This window comes from Salvelinus sp. IW2-2015, linkage group LG36, assembly GCF_002910315.2.
Source record: "Salvelinus sp. IW2-2015 linkage group LG36, ASM291031v2, whole genome shotgun sequence".
Lineage (NCBI taxonomy): Eukaryota > Metazoa > Chordata > Actinopteri > Salmoniformes > Salmonidae > Salvelinus > Salvelinus sp. IW2-2015.
The window spans coordinates 11,238,841-11,263,642 of NC_036875.1; the positions used below are offsets into that span (position 1 = coordinate 11,238,841).

Sequence of the window (24,802 nt, forward strand, 5' to 3'; positions counted from 1 at the left end):
AGATCTACTTGGGCTGGGTTTCTGTATAAGCACTTTGTGACATCTGCTGATGTAAATATGTATAAATACATTTGATTAGYTTATAGCTACCCAATCTCATTGAAGGATACAACCAATAGTATTATGTGCATTCTACTTTACCTGCACTGGCTCCCTTCTCATTCATTGGTCTTGAACAACATCACACTTACACTGCTCTGCTCAATAATACTGTAATACTGACTTTGCAGAATGGAGTGCACCTTCAAAAGAAAAACATGAGTGGCCTAGCCCTAGTGGCAATCAGGTGAAGAGGATGTATTTACCAGGACTATTATGGTCATGTAAACCATTGAAGGTCAATAGGACATATTACACAATCAAGCAGTACAGACCTTTGACACGGCTCCCATTCTGTAGCCCCTCAGAAATCATTTTATAGTAGCCACTGGGAAGCACGTAGGTTGGACTGAGGAACAAACTCCATTCTGCTTTTTTATATASTGGATCAGAAAATACCAAACTTGCAAGTAGCCATGGTAGGTCCAATGTATAATTCACATTACAGAAGATGTTGTATAGGATGCGAAATGTACCTATAATCCTGGATTTTTCAGACATCCTAGAATTTGGGGAAACTAACAATTTTGTAACCCCATGCAAGTGTAAGCAGTAATAATGTTCCACCCTTTTAATGCTCAGTTGTGAACAAATTGAATTCAGCACAACATACTTATTGCATTTGTGAATAATTTATATATAATTGTGTGGCTATATATTATACATTTTTACATAAACAACACTGCCTGAAATGAATTACCTTTAACCTTGTTGACAACAGTGTGTGGACTTGCACATTATTTACTTTACAACAGTGTTTCTTGTACACATTTAGGAGAGACCAAGATGCCATCTGGTGGTTAGATAAACACTATTACAGTTTGCCATTATACTGCTGTGATAGAATAGTATCATGATGAGAAATCAAAATAAGCCTAGCCTACTGTACGACTTACAGCAAATTCTTCCTATCAAAAAACAAAAGCTTCCTAATCAAATGTTTAYTCTCATTGGATATACCTGTGACTTGCTACCATTAATTCCAACTGCGGAATCAGAAATCATTATTGAAAAAAGAGGGTTGTAGAATTTAGAAGAATTGTAGAATTTTCTATTCAGCCACCCGCCAGACATGTATACTATGTCAAATGAAAAGCTGTGAGCTGCCTGCAGCCAAGTCTGCTTATGACCAGGTGACTGCTGTGATTATGACAAACTAATAATATAATCCTTCAAGTGTGTACCAGTTCTGTAAGCAAGATAGACAAGGAGTATGGCGATGGAGGACACAGACAAACAACTGCATATAAAAAGAAACGGAATACTTATATTGTAGGCCTACTCTAAACACTAAGCTATTGTCTTATTAATTTGAAAACTCATATGATGTTATATGTTTCTTTAGAGCCTATTCCTCTTTATCAATATAGTTAGGCTGTTTTTATTATACTGGCAAACATGTCAACTATTCAAATGAATGAGTACTTAGAATACTAATGGATGAAGACTCAGCTTTCTCTGGTGTAAGTGTTTTGAAGAAAAGACAAGATGATATGTTATTGAAAAGGTACCATTCTATAACTGAAAGTTAACCCCTACAGGTCTTTCCTCTGGTGTCTGAAGAGAATATTCTATTCGATTTTTTTCAGGTGAGATTGATACAGTTCCTCATCTTTTAGAACTTTATAACATTACTTTCTGTATTACATAGCTTGTTGATTATGCAAGAAATAATGTCATTTTATGTGTGTCTGTTTTAGGCAATCCTATCACACTTGGCTCTATCCTGCATACTAATTTCAKTTACAGCCATAGCCATCGCCTGGTTTATTAGAGATTCTTTCAAAGTTGAAGATTTTGACAAGAAACATGTCTTTATCACKGGCTGTGATAGCGGATTTGGACATTTGTTGGCAAGGCAGCTTGACCAAAAGGGGTTTCATGTAATAGCCGCATGTCTCACGGAGAAAGGTGAATCGGAACTGAAGGCTGCAGCCTCTCCCAGACTGAAGACAGTTCTGTTCAATGTTACTGACAGTCCGAGCATCGAGAGTGCGGTGGAGTTKGTGCGCGCTGAGGTTGGAGAGCGAGGTAAGTGAAGAAGGCAGCAGGGGGTAGATAGGGTGCCAGTCAGAGTCGAGCACCGGGCGAGATAAAAATKAGATAGGGGTGCTTGACTAACCGAAACTGACCCATACATCTGCATATTTTCAAACCACTATCACCTTGAGAGCTGCTGAGRAAACATCTAGAAAACCTACCGTAACATTATCTAGACACAGTGATGAGAACATTGACAAACTTTTGTTAGTCACCAGCCAAGTTTACTCTGAATCACATAAATGGTCTATGTGATTTGAATTAGATGCCAAATTGGAATGTTCTTGCTTTAAACACTAAACACTAAAACATATTGATTTATGGCTATCCCAAGCTTTGAAATATTACTACTGCCCTTACTGTAGCCCAACCCCTTTAGAATGAAATATTTGGTGCAAGATCCACAATCATGTCATGCATCTTGCATCCTTTACCTCTTTCCACAAGCAGATTAGTGAATGTAATATTTAAGACAGCTTTGCTTCACATATCCAGCGCTGGTTAAAGATGAATGAATTGCCTTTTGACATTCCCAGAATTCATCTAGCTATTGATAGTACACATATTGCACTAGGGGGCATCACTCTAGGATTACATGTAGTAGAAAATAGTGTGTGTTACTACAGTTACTTTACAGAACAGTTGCAGTGTATCTCTTTCTACCCACATTTCTCATCATATAAGAGTACTCTAATACTTGATAATGCTGTATCACATGTCGTTATTGTAGGAAATGTCCTTCCCTCTCTGTATCACAGGTCTCTGGGGGCTGGTCAACAACGCTGGGAGGTCCACACCTATAGGCCCCACTGAATGGATGCAGTTGGAGGACTTCAAGAAAGTTCTAGATGTGAATTTAATAGGTCTGATTGACGTGACCCTGAAGTTCCTCCCACTCTTAAAGAAGGCTCAAGGAAGGGTGGTCAATGTTGCCAGTATCCTGGGGAGGCTTGCCCTCAACGGAGGAGGCTACTGCCTATCTAAGTATGGTGTGGAGGCCTTCTCTGACAGCCTTAGGTACTGTGGCATCGTTTTACAATATAATAAACTCAGGAAACTAGGGATTGATTTCCAAGCATTCTATTATGGAACTGGAACTGTGCAACACTGTGCAGGGTAGATTCGCACCACAGAGTTATTCATAGATTTAAGCATCTTAGTGTATTAGCTAGATAACAACTAAGCTGCTTGCTCTTATGTTCAGGCGAGATATGCAGCATTTTGGTGTAAAAGTGAGTATCATTGAGCCTGGTTTCTTCAAGACGGGTGTGACCAGGCTGGACCTCATTGAAGCAGACCTGCAGAGACTGTGGAACCGTCTCCCTGAGGAGGTCAAGCACTCGTATGGACCCACATTCTTTGACGAATGTGAGTAAATACTGTGTACTGTATGTTTTTTTTAAATTGTTTAGTCATGTCATTACAATGCTGAAACATTCATGTCTGATTTTCATCCATTTCCTGTGGTCTATTACAGATGTAAAAGCTCAGGATTTCTCCATGGGTCTCCTGTGCAGTTCAGACATCTCCAAAGTGACCAGTTGCATGCAGCATGCCCTTACAGCCCGCCACCCACGGACCCGCTACTCACCTGGTTGGGATGCTAAGTTCATCTGGATCCCCCTGTCCTACCTCCCTGCATTCATAGCAGACTTCACAGTCGCTGTTCTACTTCCTGTCCCCAAAGACGACAGAAAGAGCCATGCAAACCAAGTGGGTGTGGCAAACACATGAGCCACTGGACTCTTTCCTTTATCAATCACATCTATGATACATTTTAGATTGATTTATATTCATTATTTGCATTTCAAGGATGTTGATACTACACTGAATAAAAATATAAATGCAACATGTAAGGTGTTGGTCCCATGTTTCATGAGCTGAAATAAATCCCCAACAATTTCCATACGCACAAAAAAGCKTATTTCTCTCTATTTTTGGTGCGCAAATTTGTTTACATCCCTGTTAGTGAGCATTTCTCCATTGCCAAGATAATCCAAGTGCTGTTATTGTGAAGTGGTAATGTCTAGGAGCTACATCGGCTCGGCCGCAAAGTTGTAGGCCACACAAGCTCACAGAACAGAACATTGCCTCTGGAAGCAACGTCAGCACAATAACTGTTTGGCAACACAGGAGTGATGGTTGCTAATAATGTGCCTCTGTACACCTATGTAGATAATCCATAAAAAATCAGGCGTTTCCACCTACAATAGTCATTTACAACATTAACAATGTCTACACTGTATGTCTGATCAATTTGATGTTATTTTAATGTACAAAAAATTTGCTTTTCTTTCAAAAACAAGGACATTTTTAAGTGACCCCACACACACACTTTAATAAACTCAGTAGTACTAAACCTACGACTGCCTACTCATCTCTACACTTGTGAAAGTATGGTGTAGCATTAAGATTTCCCTTCACTGGAACTAAGGGGCCTAGCCCGAACCATGAAAAACAGCACCAGAACATTATTCCTCCTCTACCAAACTTTACAGTTGGTACTATGTATTGGGGCAGGTAGTGTTCTCCTGGCATCCGCCAAACCCAGATTCGTCCGTCCGACTGCCAGATAGTGAAGCGTGATTCATCACTCCAGAGAACTCGTTTCCACTGCTCCAGAGTCCAATGGCGGGAAGCTTTACAACACTCCAGCCGATGCTTGTCATTGCGCATGGTGATCTTAGGCTTGTGTGCGGCTGCTCGGCCAAGGAAACACATTTCAAGAAGCTCCCTGTTAGCTTATACAAGTTTATCATTTTAAAAGGGTAATTGATCATTAGAAAACCCTTTTGCAATTATGTTAGCACAGCTGAAAACTGTTGTTCTGATTAAACAAGTTATAAAACTGGCCTTCTTTAGACTAGTTGAGTATCTGGAGCATCAGCATTTGTGGGTTCGATTACAGGCTCAAAATGGCCAGAACAAAAACCTTCTGAAAACTCGTCAGTCTGTTCGTGTTCTGAGAAATTAGGCGAGAATTGGCAATAAGCTGAAGATTTCGTACAACGCTGTGTACTACTCCTTCACAGAACAGCGCAAACTGGATCTAACCAGAATAGAAAGAGGAGTGGGAGGCCCGGTGCACAACTGAACAAGAGGACAAGTACATTAGAGTGTCTAGTTTGAGAAACAGACGCCTCACAAGTCCTCAACTGGCAGCTTCATTAAATAGTACACGCAAACACCAGTCTCAACGTCAACAGTGAAGAGGCGACTCCGGGATGCTGGCTTCTAGGCAGTGTTCTCTTGTTCAGTGTCTGTGTTTTTGCCATCTTATTGGCCAGTCTAAGATATGGCTTTTTCTTTGCAACTCTGCTAGAAGGCCAGCATCCCGGGTTGCCTCTTCACTGTTGACATTGAGACTGGTGTTTTGCGGGCACTGCAGTGACGATCGGCCTGCGCCTTCTACCGGAGGACGACGCATTGGAGACGGGTGTGTGCTGTGTTCCATACCTCCTCAGCATGCCGGAACCAATTGTCCACCACAGAAGCCTCGATCCGACTCCGGTGCCAGGGTGCCCGGGCCGGCTCATAGCCTAGAACACACTGAAAGAGTGTGAGGTTAGTGGAGGAGTGACGGAGGGAGTTTTGTGCGTATTCTTCCCAAGGCAGAAACGCAGCCCACTCCCCCGTCCGGTCCGGACAGTACCTACGAAGGTACCTACCCAGTTCCTGATTTACCCTTTCCACCTGCCCATTTGATTGGGGACGGTACCCGGAGGTGATGCTGACCGTGACCCCCAGTCGTTCCATGAAGGCTTTCCAGACACGGGAGGTGAACCGAGGACCACGGTCAGACATCATGTCCTCTGGGATCCCGTAGTGCCAGAAGGTGTGAGAGAAGAGAGCCTCCGCGGTCTGTATGGCCGTAGTGAGACCAGGCAGAGGAATCAAATGACAAACTGGTGTGCCCCTCCGAGGGGGGAAGGTCTGTGACAAAGTCCACGGAGAGATGGGACCAGGGTCATTGTGGAACCGGCAGTGGGTGGAGTTTGCCATAGGGGAGGTGTCTTAGTGTCTTGCTCTGTGTGCAAGTGGAGCAGGAAGAGACGTAAACCCGGACGTCCTGGGCCATGGTGGGCCCCCAGTACAGAGACAGTTGATAGTACTGGCTATACCCGGGTGCCCCGACACAGGTGCTGTGTGTSCCCAGGCGAGGAGACGGTCCCGCACATCAGAGGGCATATAGGTACGCCCCTACGGGCAGTGRGCAGGTGAGGGTTCCTGTCGCAGGTCTCGACCGATGTCGCGTCCACATTCCACACGACAGGAGTCACAATGYGGGACAGGGGAATAATGGGTGTCACTTTCTCCCTCCGATCCCTTGTGGCATGCACCCGGGACAACACATCGCCCTTGACGTTCTTAGATCCCGGCCAATAGGAGAGGGTAAAGTCAAACCTGGYGAAGAATAGGGCCTACATGGCCTGACGCGGATTCAGCCTCTTCGCTGCTTGAATATACTCTAGGTTCCGGTGGTCCGTCCAAACAAGGAATGGGTGTTGAGTACGCTCCRGCCAGTGCCACCATGTTTTCAGCGCCTTCTTGACGGCCAGSAACTCACGATCCCCCACGTTGTAATTCTGCTCCGCGGGAGACAGCTTCCGTGAGTAGAAGGCGCATGGATGGAGTTTAGGCGGCAATCCAGTCCGTTGGGAGAGAACAGCCCCTACTCCAACCTCGGAGGCGTCCACCTCCACAATGAAGGGCAGTGACGGGTCAGGATGAGCCAGAACAGRTGCGTTCGTAAAAYGTTCCTTGAGCGCACGGAAGTCTTCGTTGGCCTCCTCAGTCCATCGCAGCTGTCTAGGACCTCCCTTCAGGAGGGAGRCGAGAGGGGCCACCACTGTGCTGAAACCCCCAATGAAGCGCCTGAAATAGTTGGCAGAACCTAGGAAGCGCTGCACTGCCTTTATGTTGGATGGAACAGGCCACGRCCGTACTGCACTGACCCTTTGCTCTTCCATCTCCACTCCCGCAGTGGATATGCGATAGCCCAGTAAGGAGACCACCTGCTGRAAGAAAAGCCACTTCTCCGCCTTGGCGTACAGGTGATGCCCTACTGTKCCTGAGGTGCCAAGAAAATATACTACTGTGTTAATCACAATGTAGTTTAAGGTAAGAAAAACAGACTGTTGAGATTGTTTAAAAAAAAACATTTATTCATTTTACGTCTCAGCAGCATTTTGTCTCCCACTTTGCCAGCTAGAAAACCATTTGAGCATATTTAGAATGATCATTGATACAGTCTTTATTTGTCATTTTCATCACAATACAAAACAATCAATCTAAGAGCACAGGATGTATAACCCATGTTTAGAAAATGACAGTCAGATTCCTAATTTCTTCAAATTCTGTATCTCCAGATGCTCTTGGACTTTACCAGCTCCAGAGTCACTAGAGATGTCCAAAATTATACATCTTCACATATTAAAATCATTGGCATATTCAAGTATTGTTCCAAATTAATTTTAAAAAGAGGCCATCATTATTCATAAAAAAGTCTTACCTAAATATGATAGTTTTGATTTATATATGCCAAAAAAAGTCAGGGAATTGTTTTTACAAGTTTGAACGTAAGTATGCTTAGCATACTATTCTTCGAGATATTCAGAATTTTGATAGTTTTCTTTTTACAGCGTCTATAGATTTAGAATAGCTAAGGTAATTGGATCAGTTTGTATTTGTTTTGCTCCGTTTTGTTTTGTTTTTTTAAAGCCCTGAAATGAGGTATATAAACATGCAAGATAAAATGCATACATCTTCAGTTTGGTTCAGTGGCAAAAATAGTTAGTTATCCTTTCAAAACATTGTCCTAATGCGATATATCTACTGTACATCCACAATGCACTTCACCTGTTATGTGTTACTTTGTTTATGAAGCACTATCGATAAGCTCATCTACTTCCAACAGCCAGAGAATATTATCGACAAAAATCTTACTCTTCAAATTTACAAATGTACAACATATTTAWAACATTTCTATCAGCAGCTTCAGTGCAAAGATATACATATATTACATCACAATAAAAAAAATCAGGAAACAAGAATTGGCATCAGAAATATCCGAAGGCATAGTCACGACAGACCTCTTTTCTGTATGCTAAAGAAACGTTTGTCTAATTTMTTTTCTCAAAACAATCTYCGTKTTTTTTAKTWKTTTTTTTTTACACAGGCTGCATATAAAAATAGATTCTGTGCAAAGGAGAGTGTGTCTTTGATTCCCATCTGTGAGAAATGGGATTACACATCGCTGTCCTCTTTAACAAGGTTYGCTGTGTCTCGGAAAGTGTCCTCAGTTGGTGAGTAGGTGCTGGGACGATCCCTCTTAAAGGGTTTGGCGGTTGGGGCAAAGGGRGAGGGGTCGGTGGAGGAACTGTCCTCATTGCTTCCTACTGMTTTTTCATTCTGCATCTGAAAAACAACAAAGGGATGACTAGCAGAAAACAGGCCAACACAACCCCAAAGCCTCTTAACCTACAAGTAGCAATAAGAAGCAAACCTCAAACAGTTAGAAGGAATACAAACATATGTTCTGCATGTTTGCCATTTTCTACTGTAGAACAGGAATAGGAGCTGCTTGGGTGGCAGTATTGGCTTTACCTCTGAGTAGGTAGGGTTTTCAAAAGTTGTGCTTGGCTTAAATTTTCTTTTGAAGAAGCTCCACCTGGACTCCTGTCAATGTAGGACACAAWTGCTGTAAATTACAATATAATCCCTTACATTTAACTAATGATACAAGTACAGGACGGGAGAGTCACCTGAACAGGCTTGGCTCTGGCTGTGGAACTGTCCACGGTGCACACAATCTGATCTGTATGGTACGCTGGGTTCGCAAAGTTCTTCTCTATCTGCTCACCGCTAACAGTAACAGTCACCTGTTTGGAGTWAAACAGTGCAGAACAATTAGTACTGCTTTAACAATGATGTCAATCCAACCTGCCCTAGGAATGTTCATGCAACAGTGTTGCCTTGYGTACCTGTGTGGCGTGGATGACAGCAGGATCACTAGACGATCCAGCCGCTGCAGTGGCATACAGAGGGTTCTCAAATGTGATTGGCTGCCTCCCCGCTTCCACGGCAAAGTTTTCATCCTGAAAGAGAGACAGTGTTATTCATCATGTCCCTCAAAGATGATACAAACAGCATTGCTATSTATCACCTACATGTATTTCAGGATTTTAGTATGAACGCAATGCCCTGCAATTTGTGCTTTACTTTATTAACTAGGGAACCCTGGCTGGGAATGTGTTGACTGTCTAYTAGTGTTGTTAATAACGGACAGTAATAAAAAGCATGAGCTGGAGCACCCCCAGAGAACATTATTTAGTGTGGAGGTGCTGACTAACGGAGAATAAACTGGAMGCTAGAAAAATAAAGAGAGTAGCACGCTCTATATATACAGTATATATCCCTACTCTTCTACATTTSCACACACTGTACATCGATTTTATTGTGTTATTGACTGTACGTTTGTTTATGTGTAACTCTGTGTTGTTGTTGTTTTTGTCGCACTGCTTTGCTTTATCTTGGCCAGGTCGCAGTTGGCCTACCTGGTTAAATAAAGGTGAAATAAAATAAAAATGTAAATAAACTCCCAGTAATTTATTGGGTAAAACACCAACGTTTCGGCATCACTGTGCCTTCTTTAGGGTAGTATACACATACATATATACTGTATATACACACACATANNNCTATGATGAAAATTACAGGCCTCTCTCATCTTTTTAAGTGGGAGAACTTGCACAATTGGTGGCTGACTAAATACTTTTTTGCCCCACTGTACATATATATATATATATATAGAGAGAGAGAGAGAGAGAGAGAGAGAGAGAGTGTTTGACTCTCTTCATTATTTTCATATCTTAAAATAATGCACAAGTGAAAAATTTACAGAGGTCCAAAAGGCAAAAGTTAATCGGGGTCTCCCAGGCCTAACACAGGATTAAAATGCTGATGGTGCAGTCTGAAGGTGCAGTGACACYACTAAGTGCTAAACCAACACAATCCAGTGCTTACCAASTGCATGGCCCTGTCAATGAATGAAAYCCCGATGGGTGGAGGTCCCAGATCCATGGTGACATTGTCACCCGAACGAAACGTCACCCCGTTCCCAGTGTCACCCGATTTCACCAGACTGCTAAGACTGGAAAAGAGAGACGGTAGAAAAACTGTTTACAATTTCCAGGGTAACAATTCTCATATGAAGCTCTGGTTTTAAAACGACACAACAGAGGCACGCACAGATGGGTGAGATCAAAGCTGAGATCCTACCTGGGTAGTTTGGGCATGGATGGGATTAAGGAGCCAGTTCGTTTGTAGTTGAGGAAAACCCCAACAGCCAACGCTCCAGTAATGAGGATGATAATCACTGCTAACAGTACGGCAACTGCTGAAGACAGAGATATCAGCAGCAATGTTTATTCCAGAACATTTCTACTCATCATTTGTAAGTGTCCAGATAAACATGTACGTATCAGTAGTCCGGAACTAAATCACTTATTGCTGGTAAATTACATGCAGATTACTTATTACTTGACTGACATTCTCCCAATTGAAGTTAAAAGGCTATAGAGTCACTTTACAGGAGAGAAAAACCCCTTTAGTGTTTGCTGAGTCAAAACCAATCTCAAGRTCACAATCTAATTTGACCTTTATTTAACTAGGCAAGTGAGTTAAGAACAAATTCTTATTTTCAATGACGGCCTAGGAACAACTGACTTGTTCAGGGGCAGAACGACAGATTTTTACCTTGTCAGCTCGGGGATTCGATCTTGCAACCTTTCAGTTACTAGTCCAACRCTCTAACCACTAGGCTACCTGCCGCCCCAGTTGTGAGTTGTGAGGCAACGGTTTCCAGAAAAATTATGTAATTTGTCTCTGACCAATGTTGTATGACTATTCTATTGTGAACAATTGATCAGTGGAAAGTTTGTATGAAGACTGGCATATTGGACTGACTGTTTGGGGAGAAATCATATAGATATTCTACTTCTTATCTCATATTATAATATACCTGTTCCTGCAGGGGCACCCCTGGACTTTCCCATCTCACAGTAACTCCCTGCATAGCCATATGGACACCTGGAATATAAAAGACCAAAAAAACGATGTTTCTTCCTGCTGGAACGAAACACTCCTATGGCTTGTGGCTGTGKTGTTACATGTTATAATAATATGACAACGAATCTACTYCCTGACACCAGCTGCTGAACTCACTTGCACTTGGGCAGGCCCCCTTCGTCAGTGTAGCAGGTCCCTCCGTTCATGCATCTGCATGCAAGGGGCATTAAGACTGGAGCCTCAATGGCTGCAGGAGTGAAAGCCACGCACAAAGTCACCACAACGTCACCACGAGGTCACCACGAGGTCACCACAACAATAKCAAAGCAGCCATGCCTGCATGGAGTATGATTCCAACGATAAATGATGGTGCAGCCAACATGGCAGGGAGGTAATGTGATTTAATGACCATACCTGCGTCACATTCGTTGGGGTTGAAGCTGACCAGGGAGGAGCCTTGTGGGCAGGTGCAGGTGTAGCCTCCAGGCCGGATCAGACACAGGTGACTGCACACGTCCTTACAGGGGTTGGGTACTGATAGAGGGAAGAGACCAGTGACTACCGTACACTCACCAGACAGGAGAAAACTACCGTGTGAATGTTTTAGACTTGACAAACTCTAACCTGAACGGTTGTGTCTGTGCTCCTGGTAGATGCGGACTTGAGTCAGCCAGGGGTTGATGGTCAGCACCTTCACTTTGTCCCCCTTCCCAAACTTATCCGTCTTCCAGACTTCACCCCGCTCCTTGGTTGTCCAGTAYACATGGCCCTCAAAGACATCCAGGCTGTAGGGATTACCAATATCTGAAGCAGAAAATGACCATACTCAATTAGCCATAGTTTCATAAGACCCAGTCTATTGAAGYCCCWTTGAGGTCAGAATACCTCTTTTACAAAAGAGACTTTGTCCTGGACATGTGGTTTGATTTAATCAGTAACTATTAAKGGAGTTAATAATGTAGATATTACAAAGACTATAACATCACGATGTTAGCAACATCTAAGAAAGGTCTCAGTGGGTTCGGACCTCCAGACATGATGATCTTCCTCTCGGTGCCGTCCGGCTTCATGGACTCTATGATGTTCTCCTTGGAGTCACACCAGTAGATCCTGTCTCCATTCAGGTAGTCCAGAGCCAGTCCAGTGGGCCAGCCCAGGTCCTCATCCAACAGAACCTGCCTGTGCTGTCCGTCCATCCAAGCAGACTCAATCCTGGGTCTCCTGCCCCAGTCTGTCCAGTACATGAGTCTAGGGAATGCACAGACACATAAAAGTATTGGTTAACTAATGTTAACTAATACTTTGAAATCTATATACTGTCGATCACTCGACATTGCTGTTATAGCTGAGAGGATCCAGTGTATTAGCTTATGGTGAACACTGACACACACACACACACACACACACACACACACACACACACACACACACACACACACACACACACACACACACACACACCTTTCCTCTTTCGACAAACAGAAAGCCTGTAGTTGATCACTTCCGTACCCGAGTGCTGGGTTGACAAACATAGCAGCTGGCTTGTCCAAGTTCAGTATGGATCAACCACTTTCTGTACGGACCATCTAACTTTGCCACTTCAATTCGATTGGTCCCTGCGTCTGTCCAGTAAATGTGACTGAGAAACAGAAGAAGGTGTTAGATTGTATTCAACCCAAAAGGTATTTTCAAAAACGATATAGTAAGCAATGAGTGAGGTGTTGTACCTCCGAATCCGTCCACAGCGATGCCATCACGGGTGGCAATTGTATCTCAGGTTCAGATCCAATCCTTCACTGGGTTATTGCCGTTGTCATTGAAAAGCGGTCATGTATAGCCCGCTTGATTAGAGCCAAACTGGATGCCTCGGCCAGGCCGTCCAGTACAACATACAAAAGCAAAACAGGGTCATATCATATATAAAGTACACATCATAACAAAATGTTTTGCAATGGAAATTAAAACAGCGTGTTTTCATTTAACAAGTTCAGGTAGTCCTCCCCGTTTTGACCCATTTTGCTTCTGTTTAGGTTCCTAATGAAGTGGAGTAGAAATGAAAACCTCCCCAGTCACTGTATTCACTCCATAGTCTCTTTCACATAAGCCAGAGAAAACTGCCTAGTTAACTAGTTGAGCTGAGGTCTTACTGAGTCCGATGCCCTCTGGAATCCCAACAGGTAGTCCAGACGCCTGGATGTGCTTCTTGTGTTGTCCACGTAGTCTGATATGCTCTGGGACAGGTTTGAATCAAGAATCCGCACATTGTCGGGCAGGAAGCAGCCTCTGGTGGGTACCCTGAACATGGAGAATGGAGATATTGAAAATATGGTAAACTTCCTTAACAATCCAGGACTAACTAGTATCGGGACAGAAGGTTGCGTCCCAAATGGCACCATCTTCCTGCTGTCGCAACTGGCTGCAAATGAAGCATCTACCTACTCTGTATCGGGGCCTGGTCAAAAGTTGTGCACTACGAGTGGAATAGGGTGGCATTTAGGATGCAGACAAAATGACTTTGATCCAGCTAAACTTTACCCTCAGGCAGCACACTCCATGCATGCCTGCTGCTGACTGAGCGGAAGCCTGGGCAGAAGCACTCGTAACTGCCCTTGGAGTTCTGACACTCTTGTGGACATGCTCCCAGTAGACATCTACGACTGGTTCAGCCGTCTGATACAAACACAAAAAAACAGGGAAAAACACAGAGAAAAGACCAAAAGATTATATAGCGTAAGAAGGGAAAGATAGATCATCGAGATGTTGTACAGAGGGGTGTTCTCTTCTACAGTCTTGGCCAAAAGGCTTGAGAGTTTGACACAAATATTTATTTTCAATACGTCTGTTGCCTTCAGTTTGTAAATGAATGCAATTTGCATAATCAGGAATGTTATGAAAGAGCTCGATATATAGGATTAATTGCAATTATTGCAAAGTCCCTCTTTGCCTGCAATGAACTGAATCCAACAACATTTCCACTGCTTTCAGCGCCTGCCACAAAAGGACCAGATTGACATCCTGTCAGTGATTCTCCTTGTATAACACAGGTGTGAGTGTTGACGGAGGACAAGGAATGGAGGTCCTCTGTCTAGCTGATTGAGTTTTGAATAAAAACAGCTGGATGCTTCAAAAGGAGGATTGTGCTTGGAAATAATTTTTCTTCCTCTGGTCAAACCATGCGTTCCCTGAAGGAACACATGCCGTCATCAGTTGTTGGCACAAAAAGGGTTTACAGCAAGGATAATGCTGCCAGTAAGATTTGCACTAGAATCAACAATTATCGGATCTCAAGATTCAAGGAGAACGGTTTAATGTTGTGATAAGGCTTCAGGACTCCCAAGAAAGTCCAGCAAGCGCCCAGGGACCGTCTCCTAAAGTTGATTCAAGCTTGCGGTCCGGGGAGGATGGCTGTTCAGAAGGGAAGCAAAGAAGCCACTTCTCTCTAGGAAAACGTCAGGGACAGACTGATCATTCTGCAAAGGTACAGGATTGGGACTGCTGGGACTTGCATTGGCTAGTCATTATTCGTACTGATGATCCTCATTGAATCTTTCTGCCTTTCGTTGCTGGCGGACTCTCAGGTCACAAATCGGCCTCTTTCCTGTACCTGCGAATATCAGCTGTCGCGATGAGACCAATGTGTGAGCCCTTCTAGCATCCTGGTTCCTGTGTCCCATTGCTCAACCATAACAGATCCTGAAGCCATTCCTGTGTGGGTCGCATTCCTCAGCCAGGGAGTGGCTTCATCACCCAATTTTGCCGAGAACACAGCCATGAATAAAGAATGAGGTACCCAACTCATCTCAGGAGAGCAACTTGCTTCCCAACCCATCCAGGACACAGTCTTTGATGCCGAACAATGCGCTTGTCAGCATGCTGGAGCCTTGAATACGGCAAAACGTGCTAACTAACGGGTCGGGGAACAACAACATAGACTTTTTTGGGACCACTGGCCAGGACTCCCGGACTTTATCCATCTTGAGCATTGTGTAATCCTCACGGGCAGGTGGACCCCACAAAACCATATTCTAACTAATTCCAGCATTTGATTATGCGAATGGGTTGCCATCAGTCGGTGTGGCCCGCTAGACGTTAATTGACAGCATGCAAGGGCGATTGCAGCGGTCTTGAAAAACGAGGTTCCACATGCATATTGATCTTTGCATCACTTCATGTAATTGTCATAAAAAGCGTTGAACTTAGTGAATGCTTGTATATATTTACTTCAGTATTCCATTAGTAAACATCTTTGACAAAAATATTGCTAAGACACTGAACGCAGCAACTTTTTTGGAAATTAACTATTTGTGTCATTCTTTCACAACTTTTGGGCCACGCTTCACTCAGGTTGGTGTTGCTGCTTTCTGTACCTTCACGTGTTCTGTCTGTTCCTGTCTGGTTTGTATTCCAGGCTTACAGGAGCAGAGGAAGCCTCCGTCTGTCAGATCTGTGCAGTTATGCTCACAGATGTTGTCACTGCAGGAGCGCCCACTGCCAACGTCTGGGCAGAGCACGTATACGTGTCACATTATGAGGGTCGACGTTTACTTTCACTTMAGTATTATACAAACAGCCATATAGCTTAGCATAAGATAAAGGTTTGTGATGATTGAGATGTAGAGTGAAGACTGTGGTAAATGAGTTGGGTGGGTTACTCACTGCAGCCCAGCTCGTCAGAATGGTCTCCACAGTCATCATAGTCGTCACAGGTATACTGCAGAGGGATGCACTGGCCATTACTGCATTTGTACTCATCCGCTGAACATGGCCCRTGTGTGGGGGTCTGGCCTGTGACAAACACAACATGTCAAGATGTCAATCATCATGTTAAGATGTCAATCATTTTAGAGAGTAAAAGACATTGACACAAATTGGACGATCAATTTTGCTATTATTACATAATGATGTTTTATTTAACCTTTATTTAACTAGGCAAGTCAGTTAAGAACAAATTCTTATTTTACAATGACGGCCTACCCCGGCCAAACTCTCCCCTAACCCGGACGACACCGGGCCAATTGWGCGCCGCCCAATGGAAMTCCCRATCACGGCCGGTTGTGATACAGCCTGGGATCGAACCAGGGTCTGTAGTGATGCCTCTAACACTGAGATGCAGTGCGGTAGACCGCTGCGCCACTCGGGAGCCCTAAATAACGAGCTACATTTACTCCAAACTCCCACGGAGACGGGACAATATAGGCCGGTTTCCTGGACACAGATTAAGCCTAAATTTGGACTAAAAAGCTTTTTCAATGGAGATTCTTCATTGAGTATGCTTTCTAGTCCAGGACTAGGCTTGATAATCAGTGTCTGGGAAACCTGCCCTACATGACACTACTGTAACTTGTGATTGKCGTGTACTTACAGTGCTCCTCTTTCTCGTCAGTGCCGTCCCCACAGTCGTCCACAGAGTTGCAGAGCTCATGGCTGTAGATGCACCGGTTGTTGTCACAGCGGAAACGGAAYGGCGCATCACACGGGATGTCCACTAGGGAGACAAGACCAGGACATGAACTCAATGTAATTTCTCACTGTCAAAGAATAAAGACCATCACATTCAACAATGTAACAATTTAAGGAACAGTGTAACTATTTAACCCTATTCTCAACCGGCTGGCAGAGCATGTTTTGACAATGGATTTGGAAATAAAACAAATCTTTACTTGAACTTGATTGGTCAACTCCCCCAGCCCTCCTGCATTCATCTTAAGATAGCTAGGTGGAACCACATACTAAAGTCATAGTAAGTCAATTTTTCCTCTATAAAATAGCTATCAGCAAAGTCAGAGCTAATAAGGGGGAAAAGTCAAGTGAGAGTGCTAGTTAAGACAGGCAGCACTTAAGTAGATGGCCTTAGCTAGCAAAAAGATAGTACTAGACGACCACAGATTAAGACAACAATTATACTTATYACTCCTGGAGATATCAGGAGTCCTCTAGCTATAGAATTAAGCAGGAATATTAAAATAAATAGTTAAAATGTAAAAAGGCCTGATTAGCAGGAATTTAGTAAAAAATAGTTTTGCTCAACCAGGCGGTTGGTATGTAAAAAGTAAAAAGTATGGTGGACTAGGGTATAGGGTATATAGAATAGGGTATATTTAAAAAAAAAATATATATATACTTATTATGGTGAAAAATATAATTGAATTGATGACAACACACTATATATTAGGCAACATAAATTGGTTAAACTACATTTCATGACCCATGGGGTCAATTAATCAATACTCAGACGTAAGGTCGCCTATAAAATAATACCTATAATAGTAATAAAAACTGCACTTTRTCATATATTAACTCAAAATGTAGTCCGAACATGTGGGAAAAATGGTGGAAGAATCTGGATCATTTGAAATTTAAGAAAAACATTTTGACGGACATTGCAATACACACCACCTGAAAAAGCACAATTACCAATTTACCAACCTATAAAAGCCATTGAACCAGATCTAAAGTACATTTGGTAATATTGTTGAGATTAGTAAAAATGCTATGCAAATTGCCATTCTAATAAGGCATTGCGGGTATGACCTTATTTTGACTTCTCAACCGCCTGGTAGAGCTCTGTAATCTCCAAAATAAACATAAAGATTAAAAAAATAACTATTGGAATTTCTAATTTGAGTTGTTAGTAATAGGAATTTAAGGGTAAATAATTGTTCAACAAGTTTTTCAAGAAGAGACAGTAATAGGGTTAAGGAACAGTGCGACCATTTACGGAATGCTGTAACCATTTAAGGAACAGTGTAACAATTAAAGTAAGAGGGTAACCATTTAAAGGAACAGTGTAACCATTTAAAAGAACAGTGTAACCATTTAAATGACAGTGTAACCATTTAAAGGAACAGCGTAACAATTAAAGTAACAGGGTAACCATTTAAAGGAACAGGGTAACCATTTAAAGGAACAGTGTAACCATTGAAAGGACAGTGTAACCATTTAAAGGAACAGTGTAACCATTTAAAGGACAGTGTAACCATTTAAAGGAACAGCGTAACAATTAAAGGAACAGGGTAACCATTAAAGGAACAGGGTAACCATTTAAAGGAACAGTGTAACCATTGAAAGGACAGTGTAACCATTTAAAGGAACAGTGTAACCATTTAAAGGACAGCGTCATCATTGAAGGTGCATTGGCCTTACAGCAGAGATGGAGCTCCTCATCTGAATTGTCTCCACAGTCGTTGTCTCCGTCACATTTCCAGTAGGGCTGCACACACACATGGTTCCTACACTCAAACAGGAACGGTGGGCAATACGTGCCATTGGGATAACGGGTTGCTGCAAATGAAAGATAAATGGACCATTACAAATCAAATTCACAGTTGTAACTTTAATTTAGATAACTGTAGAGGGTGCTGTAGTAACATAATGATTGTTCTGGACACAATGTGTTTTGTTCATCTGAAGAGATGAGTAAAACTGAGTAAAACTGGKTGAAAAGACGTAATTTCAACCAGTTTTGCCAGTTTTTTTCAACCAGTTTTGTATTTTTATCCAGTTTTGCTCACTGGGAGCGTTGTGTTTGACATCAGCCCATAGACACATCTATGATAATATCTAACACTTACGACATGATATCTCATCAGTGTAGTCCATGCAGTCGGCGTTGCCGTCACATTTGAAGCGGTCGGCGATGCAGTGGCCACTGCCACACTGGAAGTAGCCCATGTGACAGGTCCGCAGCTCTGCAGCACAGCCATGCCAGCACAACTCATAATTAATAGGTATTAATGAACCCATTTGAATTCAAATTCACTTTTGGAATACAAATTCTATTTCAGTTGGCACTAATATCACTCCATACACTTCACTCATTTACAGTCATGCCAAGTACTGATGTTTCTCAGATTCTGACCTTGTGTTCATGACTACTATAAATAAACATCTAGAATGGACTTGAATTCACAATCTGACCAGGATAATTGGCAACAGAAGAAGGAATGTCATGTTTTTCAGTAAGCAAAGTCAATTCATCCTGGTGGTCCTTTCTGTGTATCCCGTTCCTCAAAAAGGTGAAGTTTTAGTGCCTCTTTGCTTAGCGCTGTATTCCCTCACACATGAATAAGCCAAGCCAGCGGCAAAACAAAGAGCCTCCACTCACCACAGTCCCTTTCATCCGAGTTGTCCTCACAGTCGTTGTCATGGTCACAGACCCAGCGGTCGGGAATGCAGTGCAGATTATCGCAGCGAAACTCGTTCTCGGAGCACACACGCGGGCCTGGGGGGAACACAGAGAGGGGAACTAAAGAATTAKCACYGCAYACGAGAATACTAAATTAGTCATCATTGCCACAGTCCAAACAAACACGATGTAGACACAGCTGACAGAGGGTGTCCCAGTATTACTACATTATTCTGTGATTGTTTGCTATTTTCCCTACAAACCAGACACTGCTTTGATAAATACTATAGTTCTATTCCCTCAATTGGGTTATTGCAATAGCTGTGACTTGTKTTGTACATTATCAAATGATCTCTAAGACCCCGACCAATCATGTCAGTCATTTTTCTGTGGTGAGTTCATGATGGAATTCACTGGAGGTGTTCTCTCACTATGCATAACCACTACAGTTACAAGGGGAGTGGCAGCAAAAAGCACCAGGGMAAATTTCATCATACAACACAGTGATTTTCTACGAGACATTAGTTGTTCTTTGAAGCATAGATATTATCCTCATTAGCTGGCATGTTCTCAGACTTGTTTAAATTCTCCAGAGTCGAGGTGGCCGACTCCCTCACTCCCTCTGTCTGACATGCTGAGGACAAGCTGTTTCTCTACAGCTGATAAGCCCGCCCCACATAACACTGCTTCGAAGACAGGAGTGTTGTCTTTTGCAAGAGCACTTTGTTATCTTAACAGGTCCATTCTTTGCCATCAACACCTCTATTTCATCTGGGTGACTCACTGTGTCTGAGCTACAATGGAATACCCCATTAGCATTGCTCAGAGACTCAAAACCATGACTATAAGTATCCAGTTGTCTGAGTTAGCCCATAACTGCTAAGTAGACACATTGCACCAGTTGGACTTTAAAAGGTTGGGCTTAAAAGGATGAGATAGAGTTACGACCTAGTTATGCCCAACTTGTGCAACCAGCCCATGAAGGCTCAGTGTAGAGGTCCCAATGCAAGCCAGCCAGGTAATCTAAGGTTCAGGTGTTAAGTATACTGAAGAAAAATATAAACGCAACATGCACATTTCTAAGATTTTGACTGAGTTACAGTTCATATGAGGAAATCAGTTAATTGAAATAAATAAWTTAGGCCCTAATCTATGGATTTCCCATTATTGGGAATACAGATATACATCTGTTGGTCAAAGTTACTGTACCTTAAAAGAAATGGGACTTTACGATGGGCCTCGTCACGGTATTTCTGTGCATTCAAATTGCCATCAATAAAATGCAATTGTGTTCGTTATGCATAGCTTATGCCTGCCCATATCATAACCCCACCGCCACCATGGGGCACTCTGTTCACAATGTTGACAGCAGCAAACCGCTCGCCCACATGACGCCATACACGTGGTGTGCGGTTGTGAGGCTGGTTGGAAAGTACTGCCAAATTCTCTAAAATGACATTGGAGGTGGCTTATGGTAGAGAAATGAACATTCAATTCTCTGGTGGACATTCCTGCAGTCTGCATGCCAATTGCATGCTCCCTCAAAACTTGAGACATTTGTGGCATTGTCTTGGTGACAAAACTGCACATTTTAGAGTGGCCTTTTACTGTCCCCTGCACAAGGTGTACCTGTATAATGATCATGCTGTTTAATCAGCTTCTTGATATGCCACACCTGCAGGTGGATGGATTATCTTGGCAAAGGTTAAATGTTCACTAACAAAGATGTAAACAAATTTGTGCACAACAATTTAGAGCAATAAGCTATTTGTAAGTATGGAACATTTCTGGGATCTTTTATTTCAGCTCATGAAACATGGGACCAACACTTTACATGTTGCGTTTATATTTTTGTTCAGTGTAGATACAGTACTAGACAGTTATGGTGGGTAGATGTACTGTAGAACTCACTGCAGGCACGCTCATCCGAGCTGTCCCCACAGTCGTTGTCCCCGTCACACCTCCAGCGCAGAGGGACACACTGGTGGTTGTCACAGCGGAAGTCCCCCAGAGGGTCACAGGTCACCTCCTCTGAAACACACACATGGACATGAGATAAGAGACAAAAGACGGCGCATTTACACTTCAGCTAATCCTTCAGCTTATCCTTCTTATCCTTCTTATCATTCTTATTGTTCTTACCATTCTTATCCTTATTATCCTTCTCATCATTCTTATCGTTCTTATCATTCTTATTGTTCTTACCATTCTTMTYCTTATTATCCYTCTCATCATTCTTATCGTTCTTATCATTCTTATTGTTCTTACCATTCTTCTTCTTATTATCCCTCTCATCATTCTTATTGTTCTTATCATTCTTATTGTTCTTACCATTCTTCTCCTTATTATCCTTCTCATCATTCTTATCATTCTTATCATTCTTATTGTTCTTACCATTCTTCTTCTTATTATCCCTCTCATCATTCTTATCGTTCTTATCATTCTTATTGTTCTTACCATTCTTCTTCTTATTATCCCTCTCATCATTCTTATTGTTCTTATCATTCTTATTGATCTTACCATTCTTCTCCTTATTATCCCTCTCATCATTCTTATCCTTCTTATTGTTCTTATCCTTTAGTTTTTTCTTTAATGTTTTTCGGCCAAACATTGCACTGGTGCAAACACATATAGTTGATTTTTTACTTGCTGAAAAATCAATGGTTCATTACAGCGATGTTACTTCTCCTCTTTCGACCAAATTACAAGGCTGTTATGATGTTACAGCTACAACCAACCATTGGTACTACAAGACACTGTCAGACTAATGAGAAATTCTTCAACACTGTGCCTCCTACTATTTAATATAGCGTCGATGATAACTACTAGACCACAGAGCTGAACTGAGAGGTGCCCTCTGGTTTTTTAATTAAAGCAGAGCTCATCATGCAGAGGGGAGTGCAGCATGTCTGAAGTGGGTGAGCTCTGAGCTATGCCAGGTCTATAGGAGAGGACAGGAGAGGAGGAGAGCAGAGCTGCGCTGTCTCTACCACACAGYGCCGGAGGTTTGAAAGATAGTGGATCCAGGCTCTCCTTGCTCTTCACCTGGCCCGGCCGCTGGCTGCATTCTCTAACAGAGATTAGCACGGATCTCCYCTCTAGCGCGGGGATGGCACTAATGGAGTGAGGGCCTCTGATAAGAGATGGGAGGGCCAGGGCTGCTGCTGTGTGGATCGGGGCGCAGCACAAAGAGCGCAGTGTGAACCTTGCACCATACACATGAGCACGCAGACACACGCACACTCTCACACACACACACAGGCCATAAATCCAGAGCGTTCTCTCACGGGGAGGTGAATGGAGCAAGCGGTGAGAACCTCTCCATCACTACCTCCTGCTGTCACACTATGTAATGTTCCGCTAACAACCCTTCATTCACTCTCAACACACATTGTTACCTCATACAAAGCCTCTATTATTCAGCACGGTGGGTTCGCACCATTGGTTGATTTATGTCAGGACGCTGGTGTTTCTGTGGACTCACCGCAGCCCTGCTCATCACTGTTGTCCCTGCAGTCGTTGTGACCGTTGCACACAGACCACAGTGGCACACAGCGGTAGTTGGTCCTGCAGTCAAACTGGGTGTGGTTGTCACAGCGATAAGATGGCCCCACTGTGAAAAGACCACGTCAAGGAAGTCAATAGAAGAGCAAACGGCTATCAATTGTGATTTTCCACAGTTTAGGATGAACAGATCTCAGTAGGCTCACTGTAGCAATCCCCACTCAATCCCTATAGTTAACTGGGCGTGATTTCACCACGTGATTCTCTGTGTTGGGCGCGTCACTCACTGCACTCTTCCAGAGGCTCGTCAGAGTTGTCGCCACAGTCGTCGTCCACGTCACACTTCCAGTTCTGGGGGATGCAGCGTCCGTTACGGCACTTGGACTGTCCGGGCCGGCAGGTCCTGCTGGAGCAGTGGGTAGGCTCCTCATCAGAGCCGTCGCCACAGTCGTCCTCCCCGTCACACTGCCAYGCCTCGGGGATGCACCTCTTATTGGTGCAATGCCACTGGTGGSTCTCGCACTGATGAGTGGCTGCACAKACAAACAGTCAATTCAGTTGAAACACTCTACTGAAGTACATGAATCCATCCCTGGTATTTAACAACAAAGATCACAACTAATGGGAAATCAACAATTWAATAACAATGTAATCAAACAATTACAAAGACTGTTTCATGTGTTCTCTGAAAACAGAAAGAACAGAGCTAAATGCCACCCACCACACAGCACAGGATCTTCATCAGAGCCATCATGGCAGTCCTGGTTGTTGTTGCACAGGAAGTGGGGGCTGGTGCAGTTTCCATCGTTGCACTGGAACTGGCCCAGTTGGCAGTGGCGACTGGGGCAGGTGGAGGGCTCATCAGAGCCGTCTCTGCAGTCCCTCTGGCCGTCACACTTCCACCAGATGGGGATGCAGCTGTGGAGGGGAGGAAGAGCAATACCGTTCAGGGCTCACCAATGCCACAATTGTATAAAACAAAGAGAATGTGTGTATCGCAGTAGAACTCTAAGGTGAACTCCCACTCACCGCTCATTATCCGCACATCTGTACTGGGTGCTGGTGCACATGGGCAGGCAGCGAGCCACCCCCCCCAGCTGTAAAGTCAGGAAGTGGTCGGGGCATTCACAGGTGTGACCCCGCCCCCCGTCGCGGAGCAGACACAGGTGGGAGCAGCCTCCATTGTTCCCTGCACAGGGGTTGGTCACTGGGGGAGAGATGGGGTCAGAGAATCAGTCAGGCATTCAATGCAGCTGGGCAAACACAGGCCCGGCATTGTGTTAATGTAAACACTTGAATGGATCTAACAGGCAGGAAACGTCAGGATAATGAAGTGATAGCAATCTGAGTGTGAAGGAATGGATGTTGATCCAGGAGAAGAGGAGACTCAGATTACTGTCTCCTAGACTGAGACTGACCTATGGGCTGCCTATAGGGATGGCACACGTGGATGTCGAAGGGTCTGTGTGTGGTGTTGACCAGAGACTGGCGGCCGGATCCGTCGTATTTGTTKCCTTTCTCCACTGTACGGGTGTTCCAGTCAGTCCAGTACACGGTCTCCTCAAACACAGTCAGGGCAAACGGATGGGGCAGTATCCCATCATACACGGTGTGTCTGTGATGTCCCTCCAGGTCTGAGAACCTGAGGAGAAGARGAGTAGGATTACAGGAGGCCTTTAKRCATTTCGGGAACAAAGCAAGACYGCATGGCAATATGAAGCAGGGTCTTACTCAATGTAGTTGAGATGGGCATCCGACCAGTAGAGCTTGTCATTGCTGTAGTCGATAGTGACCCCATTGGGCCACTCGATCTTAGTGGTGATGATTGCGGTCTTGTTGGTGCCGTCCATTCCAACACGGCCTATGAAGGCTTTGTCCCCCCAATCCGTCCAGTAGACATATCTGACAGRGATCAAATGGGTTGAGATTACTGGCTTATCGAATGAATCAAGAATAAATTAACTA

The 24,802-nt window shown here is 43.6% G+C and overlaps 2 protein-coding genes across 2 annotated transcripts in view; one reads left to right on the top strand and one right to left on the bottom strand.

Moving 5' to 3' along the window:
- Positions 1 to 391: 391 nt before the first annotated feature.
- On the top strand, positions 392 to 3,995 carry rdh1 (retinol dehydrogenase 1). Its single transcript, XM_023980760.2, has 6 exons — positions 392 to 518; positions 1,641 to 1,688; positions 1,800 to 2,130; positions 2,898 to 3,156; positions 3,344 to 3,507; positions 3,617 to 3,995. Exons 1-6 carry the CDS (start codon positions 516 to 518, stop codon positions 3,871 to 3,873), a joined length of 1,062 nt encoding a protein of 353 aa, XP_023836528.1. The 5' UTR covers positions 392 to 515; the 3' UTR covers positions 3,874 to 3,995.
- A 3,292-nt stretch (positions 3,996 to 7,287) lies between these two features.
- The window catches only part of lrp2a (low density lipoprotein receptor-related protein 2a), a 65,713-nt gene continuing 48,198 nt past the window's right edge, over positions 7,288 to 24,802 (bottom strand). The window contains 28 exon segments of the mRNA XM_070437524.1: positions 7,288 to 8,556; positions 8,746 to 8,817; positions 8,904 to 9,020; positions 9,123 to 9,236; positions 10,165 to 10,291; positions 10,420 to 10,537; positions 11,162 to 11,229; positions 11,365 to 11,455; positions 11,623 to 11,742; positions 11,833 to 12,012; positions 12,236 to 12,456; positions 12,718 to 12,758; positions 12,760 to 12,847; positions 13,336 to 13,503; positions 13,781 to 13,878; positions 15,576 to 15,706; positions 15,865 to 15,993; positions 16,571 to 16,693; positions 18,352 to 18,489; positions 18,780 to 18,896; positions 19,313 to 19,429; positions 21,245 to 21,364; positions 22,818 to 22,946; positions 23,125 to 23,370; positions 23,559 to 23,755; positions 23,867 to 24,044; positions 24,256 to 24,479; positions 24,569 to 24,739. Coding sequence (XP_070293625.1) covers positions 8,386 to 8,556; positions 8,746 to 8,817; positions 8,904 to 9,020; positions 9,123 to 9,236; positions 10,165 to 10,291; positions 10,420 to 10,537; positions 11,162 to 11,229; positions 11,365 to 11,455; positions 11,623 to 11,742; positions 11,833 to 12,012; positions 12,236 to 12,456; positions 12,718 to 12,758; positions 12,760 to 12,847; positions 13,336 to 13,503; positions 13,781 to 13,878; positions 15,576 to 15,706; positions 15,865 to 15,993; positions 16,571 to 16,693; positions 18,352 to 18,489; positions 18,780 to 18,896; positions 19,313 to 19,429; positions 21,245 to 21,364; positions 22,818 to 22,946; positions 23,125 to 23,370; positions 23,559 to 23,755; positions 23,867 to 24,044; positions 24,256 to 24,479; positions 24,569 to 24,739 — 3,814 coding nt within the window. The 3' untranslated portion in view covers positions 7,288 to 8,385.